Source organism: Chiloscyllium plagiosum, unplaced genomic scaffold, assembly GCF_037043375.1.
Source record: "Chiloscyllium plagiosum isolate Xiang-an unplaced genomic scaffold, Cpla_swu_hap1 HiC_scaffold_7, whole genome shotgun sequence".
NCBI lineage: Eukaryota > Metazoa > Chordata > Chondrichthyes > Orectolobiformes > Hemiscylliidae > Chiloscyllium > Chiloscyllium plagiosum.
The window spans coordinates 77831220-77853459 of record NW_028270145.1 but is presented as its reverse complement, the minus strand read 5'-3'; the positions used below and the strand labels follow the sequence as shown (position 1 = coordinate 77853459).

Here is a 22240-nt window from a genome sequence, read left to right as displayed (position 1 = left end):
ACAAAGGATTCAGGCTTTACTATGTTTGCATTACCAGGCAGTAAAAGAATGGCAGCTTTGTTGTGTTTGGGGAGGAAACTCTCATTTAGTTATGATTTTATGCAAGATCATGGAGGAAACACAATCATTTTATGTGTACCATAAGGACTTTCAATGATGAAGTTATTGAAGTTCAGACTGCCGTTTCATGTTGGCTAATATCAATTGTTTCCCATAGTAACAACCTCATCAAATTTCAGTATTTTTATTAATTATCTTATTAAAAGAAAGAAAATTAATAAAATAATAAAATCCAAGGGACCACTTTTGTTTTAAATAAGTTTCTATAAATTGCAGTGGTGATCACCAACTGTGATCTATGGCATATGTTGAAAATCATAGAATTTAGATGAGAAGCACAGCTAGTTTGTCAGAAATCTGATGCAGCTCAGAACATGTATGCTTTGAAATAAATAGATTCTGCAGCAAATTGTTGTGTCTTCTCTCATCCTTCATTTTTGTACTGAAGTGCTTTGATGGTTAGACTCTTAATTAGCTTTGCCATTTTTGTCACAAGCTCCATCATACTTTCTTGCTGTATGAGTACATCGATTAGATTTTAAAATGAATCTCTTCAGTTGTTGAGCTCTGTCCAGACTAATCAGCTACTAGTTGCTATAAGTGCATCAAAAAATCAGAAATTGTAACAATCCTATAAATTCACCAAATTCACATCATATTTATCCATAATCTGTTTGTGTGTCTGATAATGTAACAGGACAATTCCTGAAGGTCACAATGTCAGAAAACCATGAAGAGAGACAGATATCTACATGATATGTGCATCTATGAATTTATATATATGGAATTAGGATTAAAAAGATAACATTGCTCCAATTAATAAAATGGTGGACAGGCTCCATGCACCAGTCAGTCTGTAACAGTTTCAGCAGAAGCAGTATTATAAGTCAGTTTAATATATAGCTGGTAAAATGGTGAAACTGGGAGTGCTTTAGTTTTCTGGCTGTTGAATCCAGTTCTGGAATAGTAAGAACCTATACAGGATGTCATGGTTTGCAACTCAAGAGAACTGCATGCATTCAATGTCCTGTGAGGTTATCTTTAAACTAATTTGAGAGATGTTGGGCTTCAGGATGAAAAACAAAGATGAAATGAAATGTGCACAGAGGCATTCGCCTACCAATAGCAGTAGAATAAACAACAGTTCAGAATTAGAGGTGGTCAGACAAAGGGAATTATGGGATGGACTAAGATGGCTTCAGATTTAATATGTCTTAATGTCCTAAGTATAAACAAGATTGGTGGCTTCTCCAGTGGTGACATGAATAGAAAATTAGCAAAGGAACAGAAAGCAGAGCCCGACTGAGTAGATCTTAGAAAACAGGTTTAACTTTAACACAATTAGATGACATCACAAGACAAGATGTTCCAGTATAAAGACCCTCAGTGCAGTCAGTTATCTGTATAGCTATCACAGTCTGTCATATGAATTTTGAATTAGATTACTTACAGTGTGGAAACAGGCCCTTCGGCCCAACAAGTCCACACCGACCCACCGAAGCGCAACCCACCCAGACCCCTACATTTACCTCTTACCTAACACTATGGGCAATTTAGCATGGCCAATTCACCTGACCTGCACATCTTTGGACTGTGGGAGGAAACCGGAGCACCCGGAGGAAACCCACGCAGACACGGGGAGAACGTGCAAACTCCACACAGTCAGTCGCCTGAGGCGGGAATTGTACCCGGGTGTCTGGTGCTGTAAGGCAGCAGTGCTAACCACTGTGCCACCGTGCCGCCCATATGCAACATTACAGTCTTGTCCAGCTCACGGGATGCATTCAAGTTAGAGAAGGACCAAAGAAGCATTTCAAAGTCAGTCTGTCTGTAGGCTTCCCTCATGAAATACAACATAGGTGTCAATGCATGGGAGACCTTTAGTAAAGAAGAATCCAATTTGGAGGAAATTGATGCGTGAAGGTACACAATTCTCAGAGAATACCTGGCTGCAAGAGGAAGTATGGGTAAGGGTAAGGAACCGGTGAAAGGAATGGAAAAGATCTCAAGACCAATGACAAAATTGCCACCTCCTGGAAGCACCTGTCAAATGCGTGGTTGAAGTGCGGTTCCAGGAACACGCTCATTAGCCATGAAAGGACTCACAGAACCCAGGACCAGAGACATGGAATTTCCTGGGTGGACAATAATTCTCATTGGCAGGTGATTGCCATTGCTGATGACAATATCCATAACATCAGTAAGGACAGATGCAAAACTATGTGTAAATCTAACAACTTATAAGTGTGGAAACAGATAATTTTGTTCATCAATTTAAAAACATTTGTCTAAAACAAAAACCCAATCTTCATGGTATATGTTATATTGACTAACACACAGGGAAGCACTGAGACCATTATATAATGGCAGCCATGTTTGACCCAAGAAATCACATCATGCTTTGACAAAGGATTGTTTTTCAGAGTGGATCAAATGTAAAGGGGTTAGTGTTGGGTCCACTGGTCTCTACGATATATGGTAATGATCCTGAAATAATTTGAAAGCATGGAAATAACATGATTCTGAACTGGAATATATAGTGAAGAGGATATATCGATATTAGGACAACATCTAAGAAGTTTGGAGATATGTTGCAGATGGAATTTAATTCTGAAAAATGTGAAATGATTAATTTTGATGGGAAGAATAAAGAAAGGACTGCATGGGATAGTCAACATGGCTTTGTGCGTGGGAAATCACGTCTCATAAACTTGATTGAGTTTTTCAAGAAGTAACAAAGAGGATCAATGAGGGCAGCATGGTAGATGTGATCTATATGGACTTACGTAAGGCGTTCGACAAGGTTCCCCATGGGAGACTGATTAGCAAGGTTCGGTCTCACGGAATAAAGGGAGAACTAGCTATTTGGATTCAGAACTGGCTCAAAGGTAGAAGACAGAGGGTGGAGGGTTGTTTTTCAGACTGGAGGCCTGTGACCAGTGGAGTGCTACAAGGATCGGTGCTGGGCTCTCTCCTTTTTTTCATTTACATAAATGATTTGGATGCGAGCATAAGTGGTACAGTTAATAAATTTGCAAATGACACCAAAATTGGAGGTGTAGTGGACACCAAAGAAGGTTACCTCAGATTACAACAGGATCTGGACCAGATGGGTCAATGGGCTGAAAAGTGGCAGATTGAGTTTAATTCAGATAAATGCGAGGTGCTGCATTTTGGGAAAGCAAATCTTTGCAGGACTTATACACTTAATGGTAAGGTCTTAGGGAGTGTTGCTGAACAAAAAGACCTTGGAGTGCAGGTTCGTGGCTCTTTGAAAGTGAAGTCGTAGGTAGATAGGATAGTGAAGAAGACATTTGATATGCTTTCTTTTATTGGTCAGAGTACTGAGTTCAGGAGTTGGGAGGTCATGTTGCGGCTCTACAGGACATTGGTTAGTCCACTGTTGGAATATTGCGTGCAATTCTGGTCTCCTTCCTATTGGAAAGATGTTGTGAAACTTGAAAGGGATCAGAAAAGATTTACAAGGATGTTGCTAGGGTTGGAAGATTTGAGATATAGGGAGAGGCTAAACAGTCTGGGGCTGTTTTCCCTGGAGCGTCAGAGACTGAGGGTTGACCTTATAGAGGTTTACAAAATTATGAGGGGCATGGATAGGATAAATAGACAAAGTCTTTTCCCTGGGGTGGAGGAGTCCCAAACTAGAGGACATAGGTTTAGGGTGAGAGGGGAAAGATATAAAAGAGACTAAGGGGCAACCTTTTCACACAGAGGGTGGTACATGTATGGAATGAGCTGTCAGAGGATGTGGTGGATGCTGGTACAGTTGTAACATTTAAAAGGCATTTGGATGGGTATATGAATAGCAAGGGTTTGGAGGGATATGGTCCGGCTGCTGGCAGGTGGGACTAGATTGGGTTGGGATATCTGGTCGGCATGGGCAGGTTGGACCGAAGGGTTTGTTTCCATGTTGTACATCTCTATGACTCTATGATTCTAAATACTGTATAAAATTAAAAGTCATTAATCCAAAGGTTGTGTAGTAAACTAGAGACAAATATCTCTCCATACACATCTTTGAAAAACCTGGAAAATGTTCGGTTTTGTGCTGACAAGTAGCAAATAAAATTTGCACTACATAACTGCCAGGCAATGACTACCTCCAATACGGAAGGTTCAAATCAATATCTTTTGACTCAATTCATTAGATTACCATCACTGAATTCATACACTATCAAGAATCTAGAGGGTTACCATTGAACAGAAACTGAACTGAACTGGAGTAGCCATACAAATGTATTGGCTACAAGAACAGATCAGAGGAATATATTCTACTTACCTCCTGACACCCCAAAGCCTGTCCACCACCTTCAATCCACATGATAGGCTTGTATCAGAACAATCCCCACTTGCATGGGTAAATGCAACTCTAAGAACACTCAAAAAGCTTGACCTTATTAGTACGCTGTACAGCACCTTAAAAATTAACTTCTTTGATAACCAATACACAATGTGCATCATCTACATGATACATTATAGCAACTCACCAAGGTTCCTTTAAAAGTACTTTCCAAACGCTCAAGAAGAACGCCAAGAGCAAATGGTTTGAAACTCCAGTCAAGTCTCCCTCCAAGTCACACACATGTTAACTCTGTTGTCGTTCTTTCACTGTTGCTCGGTCAACATCCTGGAACCGAATATCCTTAATGGTTATTCCTAAAAGAACTGTGAGTGTATCCATACCATGTGGATTGCAACAATTCAAGAAGGTAGCTCACTACCATCTTAACAATGGCAATTACAGACAGGCAATAAATTGTGAGCTACCCAGTGTTGCCCACATCCCATGAATGTATTGAAAAGAAAACAGAGAACAAAGGTTGATGTAATTGACAAAAGAACCAGAGATGACATGAGGAAAACATAATATATGCTGAGATATTATGAACTGGTACATAATGAAACAAAAAGATGATGGAAATAGGTTCAAGGTTAACTTTCAAAAAGGAATTGAAAGATTTGCTATGCAGATAGGAAGGGCAGGGAAATGGAAAAGGTTTAGTTAGCTCAGTCAAAGAACTGCTATAGGCATGATGAATTAAATGATCTCTTTTTGTGCTACACTATTTTATGATTCTTCAATAACTTGCAATATGAGAAAACTTCACCAGTAAAATATGTGTCAAAATTTTCTCTAGTTATTAAATGTGTAAAATCAACTGATCAAATGAAGATTTTTGTTAACATAATTCTTACACTGGTGAACGTACCTGGAACTGTATCTTCCCGATACTGGATTTTATTTTTTTTTCAGATTGCATAATGAAATCCTGAAATAAACATTCCTATTGTAATAATAAGAATATTTAGATCCCAAGAATATTGTGCGAATAAATTCATTACGAATCATTATTTGAAAGTTTAAAATAAAATCCAATTGAGCAAAAATTATAATGAGAACATATTTAATAGAAGTTACATTTTAAACAGCTGTCTGGAATGCATTACTTCACAGCTGATCCTCTATCTGGAGATAAGGGAGCAAGTTTGAACATAAACTCAAGGAAAAGAAAATACTTTCTCAATGGGTCCCATTTTGAATGCAATTTGCTACCATTTTAACATACATGCTTGAAACAGAAACTCTTAGCTTGAATTTTGTTTCCCTATCTAAACCCTCCTATATATTTTTCTATTATGCGTTACTTACCATCATTTCTCATCCAGCATTTAAAATTAACAAAATACATTTCATTATCTTTAGATTCTACTACTTACTTTCTATGAGAAGCATGATGAAATGCATCAGAAACCTGATACTGAAAATCGGTTGCTGAGGATGTTCATTCCGCCAACCATGTTTGGAGTGGATGAAGATTGACAAGTTTTGAAATTTTGATACCATTTTTATGCTTCACGCATATGAGCATTTTCCCTTGACAAGGTATCTCATCTGCAGCACTCTAGCCTGTCCACAACAGGACAAATTAATCTACCAACAATTCTCCATGGATTAGTTCACACTTCAGTGACTCTGATTCAACAACCAATGACTGAATCTGTATTTGAACTTGCATTTAGAAGCAATGCACTTTGAGCAACACAGATAGGGAAAGAAATTAACGACAAGGGGAGCAGAACAAAAAGCTTTGTTGCTCGTATTTTGTGAGAACCTTTTGGATTCACTTAGGATGCAGCAAAATGATTGTTAAGTCATTCTTATGAGAAATTGTCAACCCATATTTAAAATAGGACATGATTGGTAAAATCTGCTTTTATCAAAATGAAGGAAATCATTTCCATTGAGAGATGGAGTCTCTACATTATGAATTTCACAGAGACATGACAGGCAAATTTTTTACAGAGAATGGTTTATGTGTAGAGTGAACTTCCTGAGGAAGTGGTGGGTGTGGGTATAATTAGAATGCTTAAAAGACATTTGAATAAGTACATGAATGGGAAAGGTTTGGAGGGATATGAGCCAGGAGCAGGGAGGTGGGACTGGTTTTGTTTGACATTCTGTTCGGCATGGATTGGTTCAACTGCAGGTTCTGTTTCTGTGCTATATGACTCTATGTGTATGCGTCCAGATTTTCAAAGGGTCACAAGGTTAGGACTTGCTGTAGATGGGATTTGAGAATCATGTGTACTCAGGAACAATGTCAGAGTCTTAATGAATCTAGTGCACTTTGTAGTTATCAAAAGCCAGAGAGAATGAACAGCAAATTCCACAGCTCCTTAAACTCAGACAGGGCTTGTTCAGAGAATTGTCTAATTCAGTCTTGAATTTCTAAAGTTTATCTTGGTGAACCTAAACAGTCTGATTCATGTCTGAACAGCTTGCGGGTTTGATGAAGGGCCTAATAAAGTTTAACTCTCAAAAAAGAACTGCAGATGCTGGAAATGAGAAACAAAAAAAAACAGAAATTGCTGGAAAAGCTCAGCAGATGTGGCAGCCTCTATGGAGAGAAAGCAGAATTAACATATCAGGTCCAGTGACCTTTTTCCAGAACTGATTGTAACTAAGAAAAGTATGGTATATATGTTGAAGATGGGTTGCTGGAAGGGGGGGGAGAAGTAAGCAATAGATAAGGATGGAGCCCAGAGTGAGACAGCAACAGTTGGACTAACAAAGAAATGGATAAGGGTCACAGCCTGGGAGAATCTAATTCCTGCTAATTGTGACCATTAGTAGCTGGCAATGAGATGGTTGTGGTAGCAGGCAATGTCTGGTGTGTGGGGTTGGGATAAGGACATGGGAGAAGGTGCTCAGACCCTAAAATTATTGAACTCAATATTGAGTCCCAAAGTTGCAGAGCCCCCTGTTTTTCCTTTACACTGAACTTTTCTGGAACACGGCAGCAAGCCGGAGACAGAAGTATTATCCAGGAAACATGGCCGTATGTTGAAGTGACAGGCAACAGGAAGCTCAGGATCACCTTTGCTATCTGAACATAGCTGTTCCGCGAAGCGGTTGCTCAGTCTGTGCTTCGTTTCCCCAGTGTAGAGGGGATCACATCGTGAGCAGCGAATACAGTGGAACGTATTGAATATATTTGTAATTGTTTTACATGGTGTTTTGGAGCCCTGCTTGTGCTGTTGTAAACATTGGACCTTCTTTTTTTGATAACTGGTTCTATCTTTTCCAACAATAATGACTGTCTGAGGAGCTTCCAGATCTCAGGAAGGCAGTGGCTGCCCCAAACATGGTTGCTACTTGCTCTTATCACTGTCACTGGGCAGGCAATTGTCGCCTGTTTGAAGTGTTTGGCATTAATAATCAAGTGCTTACCTGCTGCCCAACTTAATACATTTGAATTTAAAAATAACAATGCAGGAGTGACATTGTTAAGGTGTAGTATTAGCACCCAGAATTTACCTGGGTATTGGGTTTTCAACCCCACTTTGAAAATCCAATCCACGGTATAACCGTCATCTCAATAAATCACATTAACTGAGAGAAACTACATGTTATCTTCAAAGCAATAATGTTTGTTAAACATAAAATAAACTTAAGGTGTATAATTGCATAATTTATGAGCAGCTTTTTTTAGTAATGTTTGGAAACGTGAACGTTATGTATAAAGGATAATAGATAAGTACAGCACAGAAACAGGCCTTTCGGCCTACGATGTAATCTTTCATGGTTTGGAGCCTTGAGGGATGCAAAAGAACAATTTCCTTCAAGTCTACATGCTAGGCCCTGGAACAAGCTGTGAGTTGGGCCAATGACAAAGAGAAAGTATATTTTGAATGAGAATAGACACTGGCTGAGACTAATTTCAACATTCAAATGGGTCATTAGCTTCACTGGTTGCATGTGTTTTTGCCTCAAAAGATCAGTTAGAGACCTTGGTTGAAACAGTTGGTGACTTTTAAACCTGTGTTATAACTCTGGTTTTGTACATCTAAAACAGTTAGATGGCTAGGCTATTTATCATAAGTTGCCCTGCAGTGAGAGAGTGAACTCATCCATTCTAAGCATTAAAAAATTGTCATATAATTGATGAAGAGATTCATACGATATCAGCTGCTGAAGAATCTTTGCTGGCAGTGTTCAACAACCCCATAAACAAACTCAAGTATTGAGTAGTATCTACCTTGAATAAATTGCTAAAAACTAGCATTTTGTTCATCAAGTGCCTTACCTCTGAACCCATCTAATTACTGGTCATACGCTTTGGTATGATTTGCATTAGTGTTATAATCAAAAGGGCAGTGACAATTTTGTAGGAAATTGTCTTGCTTAAAATATGGTTTGAGAGGACATTGGCAACAAATCAGTAATAGAATGCTTATAAAGAAGCCAAAATCCCTGCTTCAAGGGGGCAAGTTTCGGACAAAGGCTTCTCCATCTATCCTGTTGAGGCCTAAAATCGCACAGACATTTATCTAGTTGTCAACTACTGGCAGGAAGAGGTAAACATGATCCCTTTAAGGTCAAGTTGGTAATGGAATATTGGAATCCAGTCAATCCCCTGTGACAGATTTGATAATAAAACACACCAAACAGGCAGCTCCACAGTACTCTAAACAGCCAGACCAGCAAATGGATGAGACTGGGATTCTTCCCAAGGAGTTTCAGACAACCTTGAAAGTACATGATGTATGGGAGTAATGTCTGATACACAAGCAGCAGGATACCCAGAGCATTCATTTTCAAAACATTGAAGCCTCACATGTGTCCTTCACACTTTGGGACTCTTAAACCTTACTTGTCCCTGAGTTACCTGACTTAAGCAAGTGTCAATGAGTTCCTACAAAGTAAATGTGTACTCCCCATTTGAAAAAAAAGCAGTGATTATGAATATAGGTTTCTCAGTAATTTGGTTTGGAAGCTGTTAAGGATGGTGATGAGTTTCTGTGCTGGTCAGACGCACACCTGATTAAAACTAATTGAGGATACATCATATAACTCATACATTTAATCAAATATTATGTATGTACCTTTAGTTTCAGTGTGTCCTAAATTAATTTCACTACATAATACATGCATCTCAATGTCTTGTTAAAGGGTAAAGCATTTAAAATTGTACCACATGGTGTGCTCTACTGATTTTGAAATTATATGTCCAATGACACCTCATAGAGCTTATAATGAGCTTTTAATGGATTTTCTAAAAGAATTCTTTTTAAGTCTATTAAAAACATATTCCAAGTATCACAAAGTAATGCTTTTCAAGTTTGAAATATTTTGCAGAGTTTGATGAGGTTTCTTAAATTTGATAATTCACAATGTAAGATGCTATGAAAGTTGGCAAAAAGCATAGAAGGTAAAGTAGTTCATGAAGTGACAATTGATTTGAAAAGCTTGAAGATTGTGGGTGAAAGAATAAATCTGAGGAAATAAAGAACATCATGGTTTCAAGATCCTGGGAAAGATAGAGTTAGAATGAGAAACTTTGAAAAGATTGCCAAAATCAATACAGTGGGGGATGTAGAAAATAAAACAGAATATGTCGAGCAACATCTTTGGAGCTTTGAAAGAGCAAGAAAGGAAATTCAAGTGTATTGTTCCAGTTTCTTTAATAAAATAAGGACTAGAAATGTTGTGACAGAGAGATAAATTATAGACCAAAAGCAACAAATGGACAGCCTGTCAAATGAAATGTTCTATTTACATATTGTAAATGTGTGAGGCAGGAGGATAGAATGCTTTATTCAAATATGGGGCAATATTCAAATGAGGTAGATTTTAGACTTATATGACTTAAGAGGTTTGAAAGCTTTTGGCATGAAAGGAAATTTGATGTTTGTAGGAAAAGGAGTAGAGAAGATATAGGAATTCTATTTGAGTTAATAATGTCTACATATAAAAGTATGTAACCATACTTTCAAGAAAGTGTCATGCATGACTGAAAGTCATCTGAATTAATACTCACTCTGATAAAATTCCAATGTAGTTCAGACATGTGATCATGTAAATTCTCTTCAATTGACTTAGTCTTCTGCTTTGTATGCATCCTTTCCTTTCTTCACCACTTTTTGGTGACTGTGTCTTTAGCTGCCCTGTTTTCTTGTCTGAAATTTCATTCCTTATCTCCTGTTTCACAACAATTTTCTCTTCTATCCATGTCCTGTTTGAAACCACCTCTGAGCAAACCAGTGGACATCATCCTCTGATTGCCTTCTTTGACTTTTCATATCTTGTTTTTTAAGTGTGTCCCTGCAAAGAGCCTTCTGGAAATTGCAATGGAAAATTACCCCACGTCTAAAAGCCACTGAAAAATCTCCTTTTGAAGTTGTGTTCTGACTCAATTAAGCTTAATACAGTTGTTAGCTAGGAAAGGTTAGGAGATAAAATACCTGTTCTAACTCTTGGGTAGCAAAGAACTGCCAATGTATCACTGACCACCACTGACTCAACCATATTCCTGACCTGACCTGACCTGACCTGACCTGATATCCCTACCTTCCTGTCGGATTAAATACCTCCTCCCCGACTGAACGTGACAACTCACATGACTGGGACGTGGCCCAACACCCCAGGTTTCAGCTTATCTTTGGGCTGCATCTCATGACATCGTGAAAGATTTACATTGTTCTACACCGACACACTTTGTGAAAAACCCTGCCAGTGGAAAATATGGCAGTGCCCAAATAAGCACAATGAATATAAGTGAATGGAATAGAATAAAGTCACTGGCAGTACTGGCAGGGTAACTGCGCTTTCACAATTTGCACATGCACACTGAGGTTGTTTTTGGGCTGTTAGCAAATATTCTCTTATCTTTTCTCCCCGCCTGTAACATTTGTTTTTAATTATGAACCTAACCATAATGAGATCAATGGTTCCGAATAAATGATTTCCACTTTTAAGCTGCTTACTAGGCTCATTTCATTACCCAGAATTATGTGAAGTAATTGAATCCTTCCTTGTTGAATTAGAAATATATAAACTGTGACTACAGTCCTGGACATACTGCAGAAACATTTTGCATTCTTCTCTATGAACATTTCTATGACACAATCCATTTTTCAATATTTAAAATATCCTACAGTTGTAGCTGTATTGTATACACGCTTCTAATTTTCTGCAAATTCAATTTTGGTTTGGATATGACAATTCTTTCACTCCCTTCATCAGTAAATGGACTTAGGTGACAGACAAAAGACGGATGTGTCAAAGTTAAAGACTGTTATTGGGGCTGACAAGTGGCAGCCAAATTAAACTGAGAAATGTTTGACTTGCTTATTCATTTAGAAATCAGAATAATTTGCAATGTGTTTTGAATCTTTATACTTATATTTTAGAACAACACACATATATGTTTTAAAATTATGCCGGAACACTGACTTTTCAAAACTTTCTATTCTTTTGCAGATGCTTAACAAAACCAATTGTTCTTACTACATTACAATAAAGTTTCAAAAGTGATTTATTTGGCACATTTGTTATATTAAATGGTAGTGAGATGAGCAATGATGCTATTATCTTCTGTTAGTAAGTAAATTAATGAAGTGATGTAGATTGAGTAACATCATCAATCAGGTTAACACACACTATCCATGCTGTGCTCTCACACGAAATGTGTATACATCATTTTTTGCAGATGTTAAAGTTAGCCACCATAGAGGTGTTCATTGAAATAATCTAGTTTAAATATATTTATAGAATAATGTGTTAATATCAGAATTTATTCTGAGAGTTTATATGCTCTGTAAATATACCTGCAATTCTTTATATGAAACTATCTCTTGCAATAAAACCAACAAACAGAAAACACATAATTATGAATGAATACCTTAAAAATACTTGCCAGTTTTGAAAGACCATTTCAAAATACTCTATGGAAAAATGGGTACATTGGAAAGGTCAGTGTAGTTGCAGTTTGACTCATATGCAAACAATAGTCAAAGGACAGCAAGTATGTTGATATTTGTTGACTGATAAAAGCATACTTATTGTTTCATTATAAATATTCCCAAAGCAAACAAAGAATGATAATTTTTTTCACTGATATATTGTAAAGAGGGAAAAGCTAAGTTCTTACTTTGGTTCTCAATATTATGGTCAACTTTCAAAATAAATGTATCAATATGATAAATTCCAACTGGAATTGAAGAAAAAATATGAACAAAGACAATTAATAAGGGGGTCAATTAACTTAAGTAAATTGCCATTTCCCAATGCTATTAAATCTTTAATTATCTATGACAAATCATGTTTGCTCCATATATGAATGTCACTAGCAAGCTTTAGTCAAGACTGTAAAATGGCACAGCACAGTTTCCATGTGAAATTACTCTCTGTATCATAAAGTTGCATAGAAGTAATCAGCTGTAGGTGAAATACTGCAGTTTCAACCAAAAAAAACACTATTACGTAATTATGTACATTTATCCCATAATTGCACAAATGTTAACAACACTCATCATGGACCTTTAGAGAGGTCCGACCGCAGTTGATAGTTGACTGGGAAGCAAATTTGCACATGCAAAAAGGAATTCTTCCCACTAAGCTCGAGCTAACGCTGCAAAATAATGACTTAATGGGTAAGGTAATCCTGAACAAGCAGCAGGAAGTACATCCTTAAAATACATTCATTTAGGTGGCTAAATTCTGGCTCTGATAGCATGCATCTAAAATCTCAGGATTAATCTAAGTGCCATATAGGGGGGAAAGAGTATAAACCATATGAGACAAATAACAAGATGAATGTTTATTGTCAGTCCTTTACAGGATGATGACTTGCTGCACCTATGAAGTCGTGTTATAAAGGAGTGGAATCATAATTTCAAGTTGAAATCATATTGGAGATGTCAGTCATTCATAAAATGATCAAAGAAAATTGCAAGGAGATATCAATGAGGTTGGGAAAATCCTATAGTGTGGCAGATAGAATTCAATGTCAGTCAGTATAAGGTAGTAATTTATGGTTAAAATGCTATCTATAATTATGTTTCAACTGGAAGGAAGCTCAGGACATTCAAAGAATCATGGCCTTTCTTCTCTTGCTGACCTGCATGATTAATATTTCCAGCCTTTTGTTCATTACTCTGTAAAATCTCTCTGCCTTGATGTTTCATTTCACAACTTTAAATTCCATCAGATTATTCAGTGGAACACCCTTTAAGAGGGACAGCACTGGTTTTAAGAAGAGCATATTGTCTGTAACAAGTTTGTTCACCACTGCTGAGTATACTGGAAAGCAGCAATGCAATGAGGATACCAGAAGCCAGCAACCCACTCAGTTTTGTACAACAGTCAGATAAATTGCTTGAGAATAGTAGTCAGCTTGCTGTCCACCTGTCGAATAGTTTTGAAATCATAAACCATGTGGCCGCAAAGCAAGACATTTGGTCCAAATGGTGACTGTAAATGAATGCTGCTTAGACACATAATGACTGGATGTGGTGTACTTTGTTTATGCTAAACTCAATTTTGTTCCCAGTATTTACGTACGATTTACATTGGCATTTAGAGAACGCCGTCTTGAAAATCTGTTTATGTCACAAATTTATGTTTTAGTCAACAGGAAATTATGTAAATGAATGCTAAGACAAAAAAGACTGTTTGAAATTAAGCCAGCAACTGTTCAACAAATTCTTTAAGTAACACTGCTGTGAATACTTTTTGCCAGGTGCTGAGTGATTTCAGAGTGTGATGAATATCAAGTACTGGACCATATCAAATCACTCATAGATCCTGCAAGTACAGGAAAACTATAATTTAAAAAATTTATTCAGCTTCTAATGTAATTTAGATCTGCAATCCAGATGCTGACTGAGTTTCTCTTCCCACGATATGGTAGGTGATGCACATCTGGCTTGCAATGACTATGCACTTTGGACTTGCCATAGGACATTGTGTCATGGATTTTCTAGGTATGTCTTGTAAAAACCAAGATGATCACATTGAGCCAAGAAGGAGCTGGTGGTAAAGTCTGTCATTCTATCTTAAAGTATTAAATTGATAGGCCTTTTAAGAGATGTCAAAGTAAATTGAAATACAGAGTCATGAATCTTTTTGGGAACAAAAGTGACCTCTGGCATAGCCAAAATAGGGCTAGAGCTCTGACTTTCTAACTCTGCTTGAAAACAGGCACCCAACATTTCTGTCAGAGGGGAATGGGAATGAGCTGTAAACACATCTGTGTTTCATAGAGGTGTCTCCATATGTGTAAAACTGCTGCTACCTTCAAACAGATCCAATTTTCATCAGTAAGATGCTTAAGGATTGATATGTGAGGTTTTGAGAATTTTGAACAGAAAGTCTGAAGCTTCCAGGGTTATTTGGAGAGGTAAGTACTCTTTTCCATAGGTTCAGGTTGACCCTTGAGGAAAGTACTTATTGTAGTGATTGTAATGAGGTCAACCAGCTGGTCCTCATGAAATATGAGTTCCCTGATTGGGGCTGTTAATGTTGTTCAATTACAAATCCTTGGATGACAGATAAAAAAGAGGAATGTCAGACATTCTGACACTCTGAGAGCTGACTCTGAAGAGATAGTACTAAAGCCAAAGACCCTTTGTGTAAGTATAGGATAATTTCATGACAGGATATTGGCCTCTGTGGAACTATTTCACATAACTTTGGGGGAGGTCAAGTGCCCTTTGGGATTGTTAAAAGTAGACATTCATCATAAAAGCTGATCCAACAATAGTGATTTTGCTATTAAGGAAAGTGGTCTGAATAACGATAAAGAATTTTTTTTTAACGAAACGAGGTTTTAAAAAATGATGGTACTTGGGTATTTTATATTTGGAGCTAATATGATAAAATAGGGATAATATTAAATGAGCCCTGGAAAGTTTATCAAGTAACTGGGCATGGTAACAGGGGTTTAGTTTTGTGTAAGACTAATGTTCAGCAGTAGAGGCTCCAATTACAATGAGCTCCATCTCAGCCATGGGTGAAAAAGCTAGACAGCCATTCCAGCCCTCCACTGGTTAGATGCTGCCCCGTCCAATTAAGTGCCACCTTCTCCTGTGTTATGGTCAAAGATGAAAACCTCACAATCTTGTGGATTTTATTTTAATTCCAGAAGTGTTTATTTTTAAATGAAGACTGATGGAAAATGGCTGCAGACAAAAATTAAGTGGCTGTCAGGAGAGACAGAGTGCTGGAAAGTAACACTTAAAGAGTTAAAGAAATTTCAAACAGACTGGATTCTGATCTCTTATAGCTACAAAGATAATGAGGGGTTGGTGACACTTGATCAACAGATTATGTCCCAGATGCAGACATATTTTGTTTTATTCCCTTTGAAGAATACACAAGAACATGGTTAAAAAGCCAGCTTTAACCTTACTGGTGAACTAGTGAGACTGAAGCCTGAGTTCAATTGCTAGTGTGCTATGAAGTTCTCAATTGATTAACAATGGCCTGTTTACCCCTATGTTGCAAGTAAAGACTCACACTCTGAATGTTGCAAACCAGTTAACAAAGGGAATAGGACAATACAGGAATTCTCTCTCATCCTGAATACTATTATTTAATCATGGTGGAAAAGATTTGGAGGTATCAGATCAAATCACAACCATTCTGAAAACTAAGGATTGTTCAACTATCAATACCAAGCTACTGGTAACCTCCACAAGGGAATAGGATCCTTTATAAATTAACCTTGTTGCAACTAACCAAAAAGGTGTGAATAAAAAATTGAACCAATTCATCCTTCCCCACCAAGGAGCTTAATAGTTTGAGGAATCCCATGCTGAACCATAATGAATTGGGAATCTCACATTAAAGAAGAGGAGGTGCTGGAGATCTTAAAATGCATAGCAGTAGATAAATCCCGGGACCTGATTAAATGTATGCCAGAAAATTGTGGGAAGCTAGGGAAGAAATTATGAGGGTCATGGTGGAGATAATTGCATCATTGACAGCCATGGGTGTGATGTTGGGAGACTGGAGGATAGCTAATGTTGTGCTTTTAATTAACAAAGACTGCAAGGTAAAGCCAGGGAAGTATAGACCAGTGAGTCTGATATCAGTGATGAATGAGTTGTTGGAGGGTTTTTGAGATACAGGACTTGCATGCATTTGGTGAGGCAAGGGATAGTCAGTATGGCTTTGTGCATGGGAAATCGTGCCTCAGAAATTTGATTAAGTTTGTTAAGAGGTGACCAAGAAGACAGGGAGGGCGGTGCAGTAGACATTGTCTCCATGGACTGTAGCAAGGCCTTCGACAAAGTACCGCAGTTAGAAAGGTTAGATCACATGGGATCCAAGGAGAGCAGGCCAGTTTGATACAAAATTGATTGATGGTAGGAGACAGAGCATGGTGGTAGACGGCTGTTTTTCAGACTGTAGGCCTGTGCTGTAAGGATTGATGCTGGGTCCACTGTTGTTTAAATGACATGGATGAGAATTTTGGAAGCATGGTTAGTAAGTTTGCAGATGACACCAAAATTGATGATATAGTGGACAGGGAAGAAGGTTATCGAAGAGTACAACAGGATCTTGATCAACTGGGCCAGTGGGCCAAGGAACGGCAATAGAGTTTAATGCAGATAAATGTGAGGTGTTGTATTTTGGTAAGATAAGCCAGGGCAGGACTTTCACAATTAATAGTATGGCCCTGGGTAGTGTTGTTGAATAGAGAGACCTAGGTACATGGTGCTGGTACATAGTTCCTTGAAAGTGGTATTACATGTAAGGAGTGGCACTTTGAAAGCTAGTGCTTCTAATTAAACCTGTTCGCTATAACCTGGTGTTGTGTGATTTTCAACACATTACACGCAGACAGGGTGGTGAAGAAGGCATTAGGCTTGCTTGCCTTTTTTTCTGTCAGAGCACTGAGTACAGGAGTTGGGATGTCATATTACAGATGCACAAGACATGGTAAGGCCATATTTAGAGTACTGCTTACAATTTGAGTCACCCTGCTATGGGAAGGATTTTATTACATTGGAAAGGGTACAAAAAAAAATTTACATAAATGTTACCAAGATTGGAAGATTTGAGTTACAAGGAGAAACTGGACATTCTGGGACGTTTTTCCCTGGAACATAGGAGGCTGAGGAGTGACCTTGTAGAGGCTCATAAAATCATGAAGGGCATAGGTAAGATGAATAGCCAAGATCTTTTCCCCAGGGTAGAGGAGTCCAAAACTAGAGGGCACAGGTTTTAAGTGAGTGGGGAAAGATTGAAAAGGGACTAAGGGGTAACCTTTTCACACAGAGGATTGTACTTACAGTATATGGAATGAGCTGCCAGAGGAAGTGGTAGAGGTCAGTATAATTACAACATTTAAAAGGTATTTGGACAGGTACATGGATAGGAAATATTTAGAGGGATATGTGCCAAATGCAGGCAAATAAGACTAGTTCAATTTAGAAGGACCTGTTCCCATGCTGTCTACCTCTACGACTCTATGACTCACCCAGAGTCTGGTCATAAGACCGACATGAGGGAGAGAAGTGAGGCAGTGAGTGTGATGCAATATGTTTCAGTGATATATTGTCATGGTTGAATTGCTGAGAAGAGTGTCCCAGCTAAGTGATGTAGGCGTGGGGTGTTAAGCTGTGCTCCAACTGAAGAGATTAAGGTGCAGCTATGAATATTGGGTTTGAGTTAAGATTGACAGGAATTGTTGGTGGGTGAGTGCTGTATGTTGAAGCAAACCAACATATTCACTATCAGTGACCATTGATGTGAAGACATAAAATTGCTACAACATTGCATTCAGATCCTTAGTACTGGCATTTATCATCTGCTTGTAATAGCTTTGATAAATTTTGTGTGTGATGACCCTCACTTCATGGGGATAGAACACATACTTTCTTCTCCTTTATCTCCTGCACCATCTTATTTGCTGCAACTTCAGAGAACTTTACAATATGTTCTCACCCCTGCTGTGTTATGTATCCTCACATCCTCATACCCGAACACTTTTCCACAAATGGCTAGGGCCTGCTTCAACCTTAAAGCACCTCCATGCTGAGAGGTGGGGACTGGCTTTAAATATGCAGGCTGGCGTTAGAGGTGAGCCTTGCTTGAACCTCCTACTCAGGCATGCAACCACTCAATGTACTGCAAGCAGCAATCATGCAAATAATAGGGAGCACAAAGATGGCATATCCACTGTATCAGAAGCAACAAATACAGTTTAATGACACATTACAATCCCTGTGTCTGTTTTCAATGATTATCAAAGTTCTGGAATAAAATCTTGGTGCTGCACATTATGGTGTGTTCCCCACATCCCAATGTAAAAGTAAGTGGTAGTCCAAATCTCCCTCATGCGGTGCTGATTCACTCCTCAGCGTTTTACCAGGGGTCACCTTGTCAAATAACTTAAGGCAGAGCTTCCAACATCTCCATCGCATCCCTTTTGAGGGAGGAAGGCGGGTTCTCCAAAACTTGTTAACCATTCAAATGAAAAGCATTTTTCTGGACCCAGCCACACCACTGGAAGCAGGTGGCCACTTCTGGAATTGCATTCAGTCCCTTATAGCTCATTGAGACGTTGGTGGTGAACTTTATAATGCAGAGATTCATAAAAGATAAATTTCCCCCTTGCCCAGCCTCAAGGCCAAGTGATGAAAGTTGCCAGGCTAAATACTTAGTGAAGGTCCCTCTTGCAAATGGGTTAAGTTTCAGTAGTGGCAAGGAAAGGGACTTTAACCTTAGTGGAGCCACAAGCAAGTTCATCTGTTTATGTTGATTAGATTTTGCTGGGAGCTTTTATGTCATGATGCCCAATTTTCATGTGCCCTTCCCCAGCTGCCAACTCACCCAAGGGACAATAAAATCCAGTCATCCATTTCACAAAATTCAAAATGTATCAATGCAGTGAGAAAACAGTTGAGATATAAAGGCCAGTTTCCATTATGTAAAGCTAGAGAAGGAATGAATGGAATTACTACCTCTTGCAAATTGCACATCTGCATTTAGGCTAGGAGAAAGTGAGGTCTGCAGATGCTGAAGATCAGAGCTGAAAATGTGTTGCTGGAAAAGCGCAGCAGGTCAGGCAGCATCCAGGGAACAGGAGAATCGACGTTTCGGGCATAAGCCCTTCTTCAGGAATGAGGAAAGTTTGTCCAGCAGGCTAAGATAAAAGGTAGGGAGGAGGGACTTGGGGGAGGGGCGTCGGAAATGTGATAGGAGGAAAGAGTTCAAGGTGAGGGTGATAGGTCAGACTGGGGTGGGGGCGGAGAGGTCAGGAAGAAGATTGCAGGTTAGGAAGGCGGTGCTGAATTCGATGGATTTGACTGAGACAAGGTGGGGGGAGGGGAAATGAGGAAACTGGTGAAATCCGAGTTCATCCCTTGTGGTTGGAGGGTTCCTAGGCGGAAGATGAGGCGCTCTTCCTCCAACCGTCGTGTTGTTGTGGTCTGGCGATGGAGGAGTCCAAAGACCTGCATATCCTTGGTGGAGTGGGAGGGGGAGTTGAAGTGTTGAGCCACAGGGTGGTTGGGTTGGTTGGTCCGGGTGTCCCAGAGGTGTTCTCTGAAACGCTTGCAAGTAGCCGGCCTGTCTCCCCAATATAGAGGAGGCCACATCGGGTGCAGAGGATGCAATAGATGATATGTGTGGAGGTGCAGGTGAATCTGTGGCGGATATGGAAGTTTCCTTTGGGGCCTGGAGGGAGGTGAGGGGGGAGGTGTGGGCGCAAGTCTTGCACCTCCTGGGGTGCAGCATTCCGTAAAGACCACTCCCTCCGTGACTCCCTCGTCAGATCCACACCCCCCACCAACCCAACCTCCACTCTCGGCACCTTCCCCTGCAACCGCAGGAGGTGCAACCCAACCACCCTGTGGCTCAACACTTCAACTCCCCCTCCCACTCCACCAAGGATATGCAGGTCTTTGGACTCCTCCATCGCCAGACCACAACAACACAACGGTTGGAGGAAGAGCGCCTCATCTTCCGCCTAGGAACCCTCCAACCACAAGGGATGAAATCGGATTTCACCAGTTTCCTCATTTCCCCTCCCCCCACCTTGTCTCAGTCAAATCCATCGAATTCAGCACCGCCTTCCTAACCTGCAATCTTCTTCCTGACCTCTCCGCCCCCACCCCAGTCTGACCTATCACCCTCACCTTGACCGCTTTCCACCTATCACATTTCCGACGCCCCTCCCCCAAGTCCCTCCTCCCTACCTTTTATCTTAGCCTGCTGGACAAACTTTCCTCATTCCTGAAGAAGGGCTTATGCCCGAAACGTCGATTCTCCTGTTCCCTGGATGCTGCCTGACCTGCTGCGCTTTTCCAGCAACACATTTTCAGCTCTGCATTTAGGCTAGCACAAACGTAATATACACTGATACAGTTTTCCCACGTCTTATTGTCTTTAAGAAATTTTAAAGCACAATTAAACCATACTACGCCATCAGAAAGCACTGAAGTTCTTACCTAAAAATATAATGCTCTGTTTTCTCGATGTTTTCATGGCTGCACTTGTAGGCTTCGGTTGATCTTTGTTTTTGCTAGCTGTGTTGTTAGACTTCATTCCAATTAAAGTATTCATCATCTTTTTGCACATGAATGCAACTGAGACCAGTATCACTACGTATACAATGAAAGCGCTGAAAATACTCAATTGGAACACAATCTGATGGGAGCTGAGGTTGGTGCAAATAGTCAGGTTTGATTTTCTAATGTCACAGTGATTGCGAGCACGGATGTGAGGATGGTCCTCATATGCCTCCAAGGGATCCTCTACCCCCATTGCAAAAAGGAGAGGCAAGGCTACCAAAAATGAAGTCAGCCAGACAAAGCAGATCAGCTTCACTGTTCTTGAACCAGAAAACGATTTATACTTGAAAGGGTGGCAAATTGCAACGTAACGCTCAAAACTCAAAGTAGCAACGTGCAATATTGTAGCATAACTGCAGGCTTCAAAGAGGAAATTATAGATTTTGCATGTTGCATCTCCAGATGTTGTGGAGAATGGATTCCATATCACGCTGTACAATTCTACGGGCATTCCCAGTAAAAGAACAAGTAAATCCGCACATGAAAGACTGATCATGTGATCTGCAACACTCTTCTGAAGATATCCTTTCCTTTGAAGAACGTGTGCAACTTTTATAGTTAGACTGTTTCCAATTATTCCAGCCACAAAAATAATACTGTACAATACTGTAAGGCCTATTTTAACCGATTTTTTCACGTCAAAATCAGGTACATGCTTGTGGTTGAAAAAGGCTTCACAATCAATATAACTTTCCATGATTAAAAGCAATGTAATAAAATGAAGTTAAATCTCCAAAACGCAGTACTGGAAGGAAAGAAAGAAGAAGAAGTCAGATACACCTCACGAAAAGCAAGCACATAAAGACAATCAATTCCGTAAATCTAAATCACAATTTGTTTCCATTTATAACAAATAAAGGTCACCTTCATAGATAATACGAGAAATCATATAAATTTTTCTTTTTGTTATCCGAAAGTTTAAAAAACTGAACTAGTTGATCCTGTTATAATTTTCTATTTGACTGAAAAATTTCCGGAAGTAACAAGCCTGCAAATAAAATCATTGAATGTGAACTTTGGTAGATTCAGTTAAATATTAATTGGTTAAGCTTGGTGTGACATAGTTGAAGCTATGGAGCAATCAGTACTGACTGCGCCTTTGAACAAGTCAGCATGATTGGATAAGAATGTATAAACAAAGGTGGGGTGTTCCAAAAAAATTGTGTCTTCTACTTCCAAAGCAAGTTCCAGCAAATGATTAGTTTAGAATAAATATTATTGTTTCTTCCCTCACAATTTACTTTTTGGGTTTCATCTAACTATCAAATCTTTTCCAGACATTCACTGACCTGTG

The 22240-nt window shown here is 39.1% G+C and overlaps 1 protein-coding gene across 1 annotated transcript in view; it reads right to left on the bottom strand.

The window, feature by feature from the left end:
• Window positions 1-21947, bottom strand: part of gpr39 (G protein-coupled receptor 39) — a 100348-nt gene extending 78401 nt beyond the window's left edge. The window contains exons 1-2 of the mRNA XM_043694068.2: window positions 21811-21947; window positions 20824-21691 (exon numbers count right to left, since the gene is read on the bottom strand). Coding sequence (XP_043550003.1) covers window positions 20824-21643 — 820 coding nt within the window. The 5' untranslated portion in view covers window positions 21644-21691; window positions 21811-21947. The remainder of the gene's footprint in view (window positions 1-20823; window positions 21692-21810) is intronic.
• Between the last annotated feature and the right edge of the window lie 293 nt (window positions 21948-22240).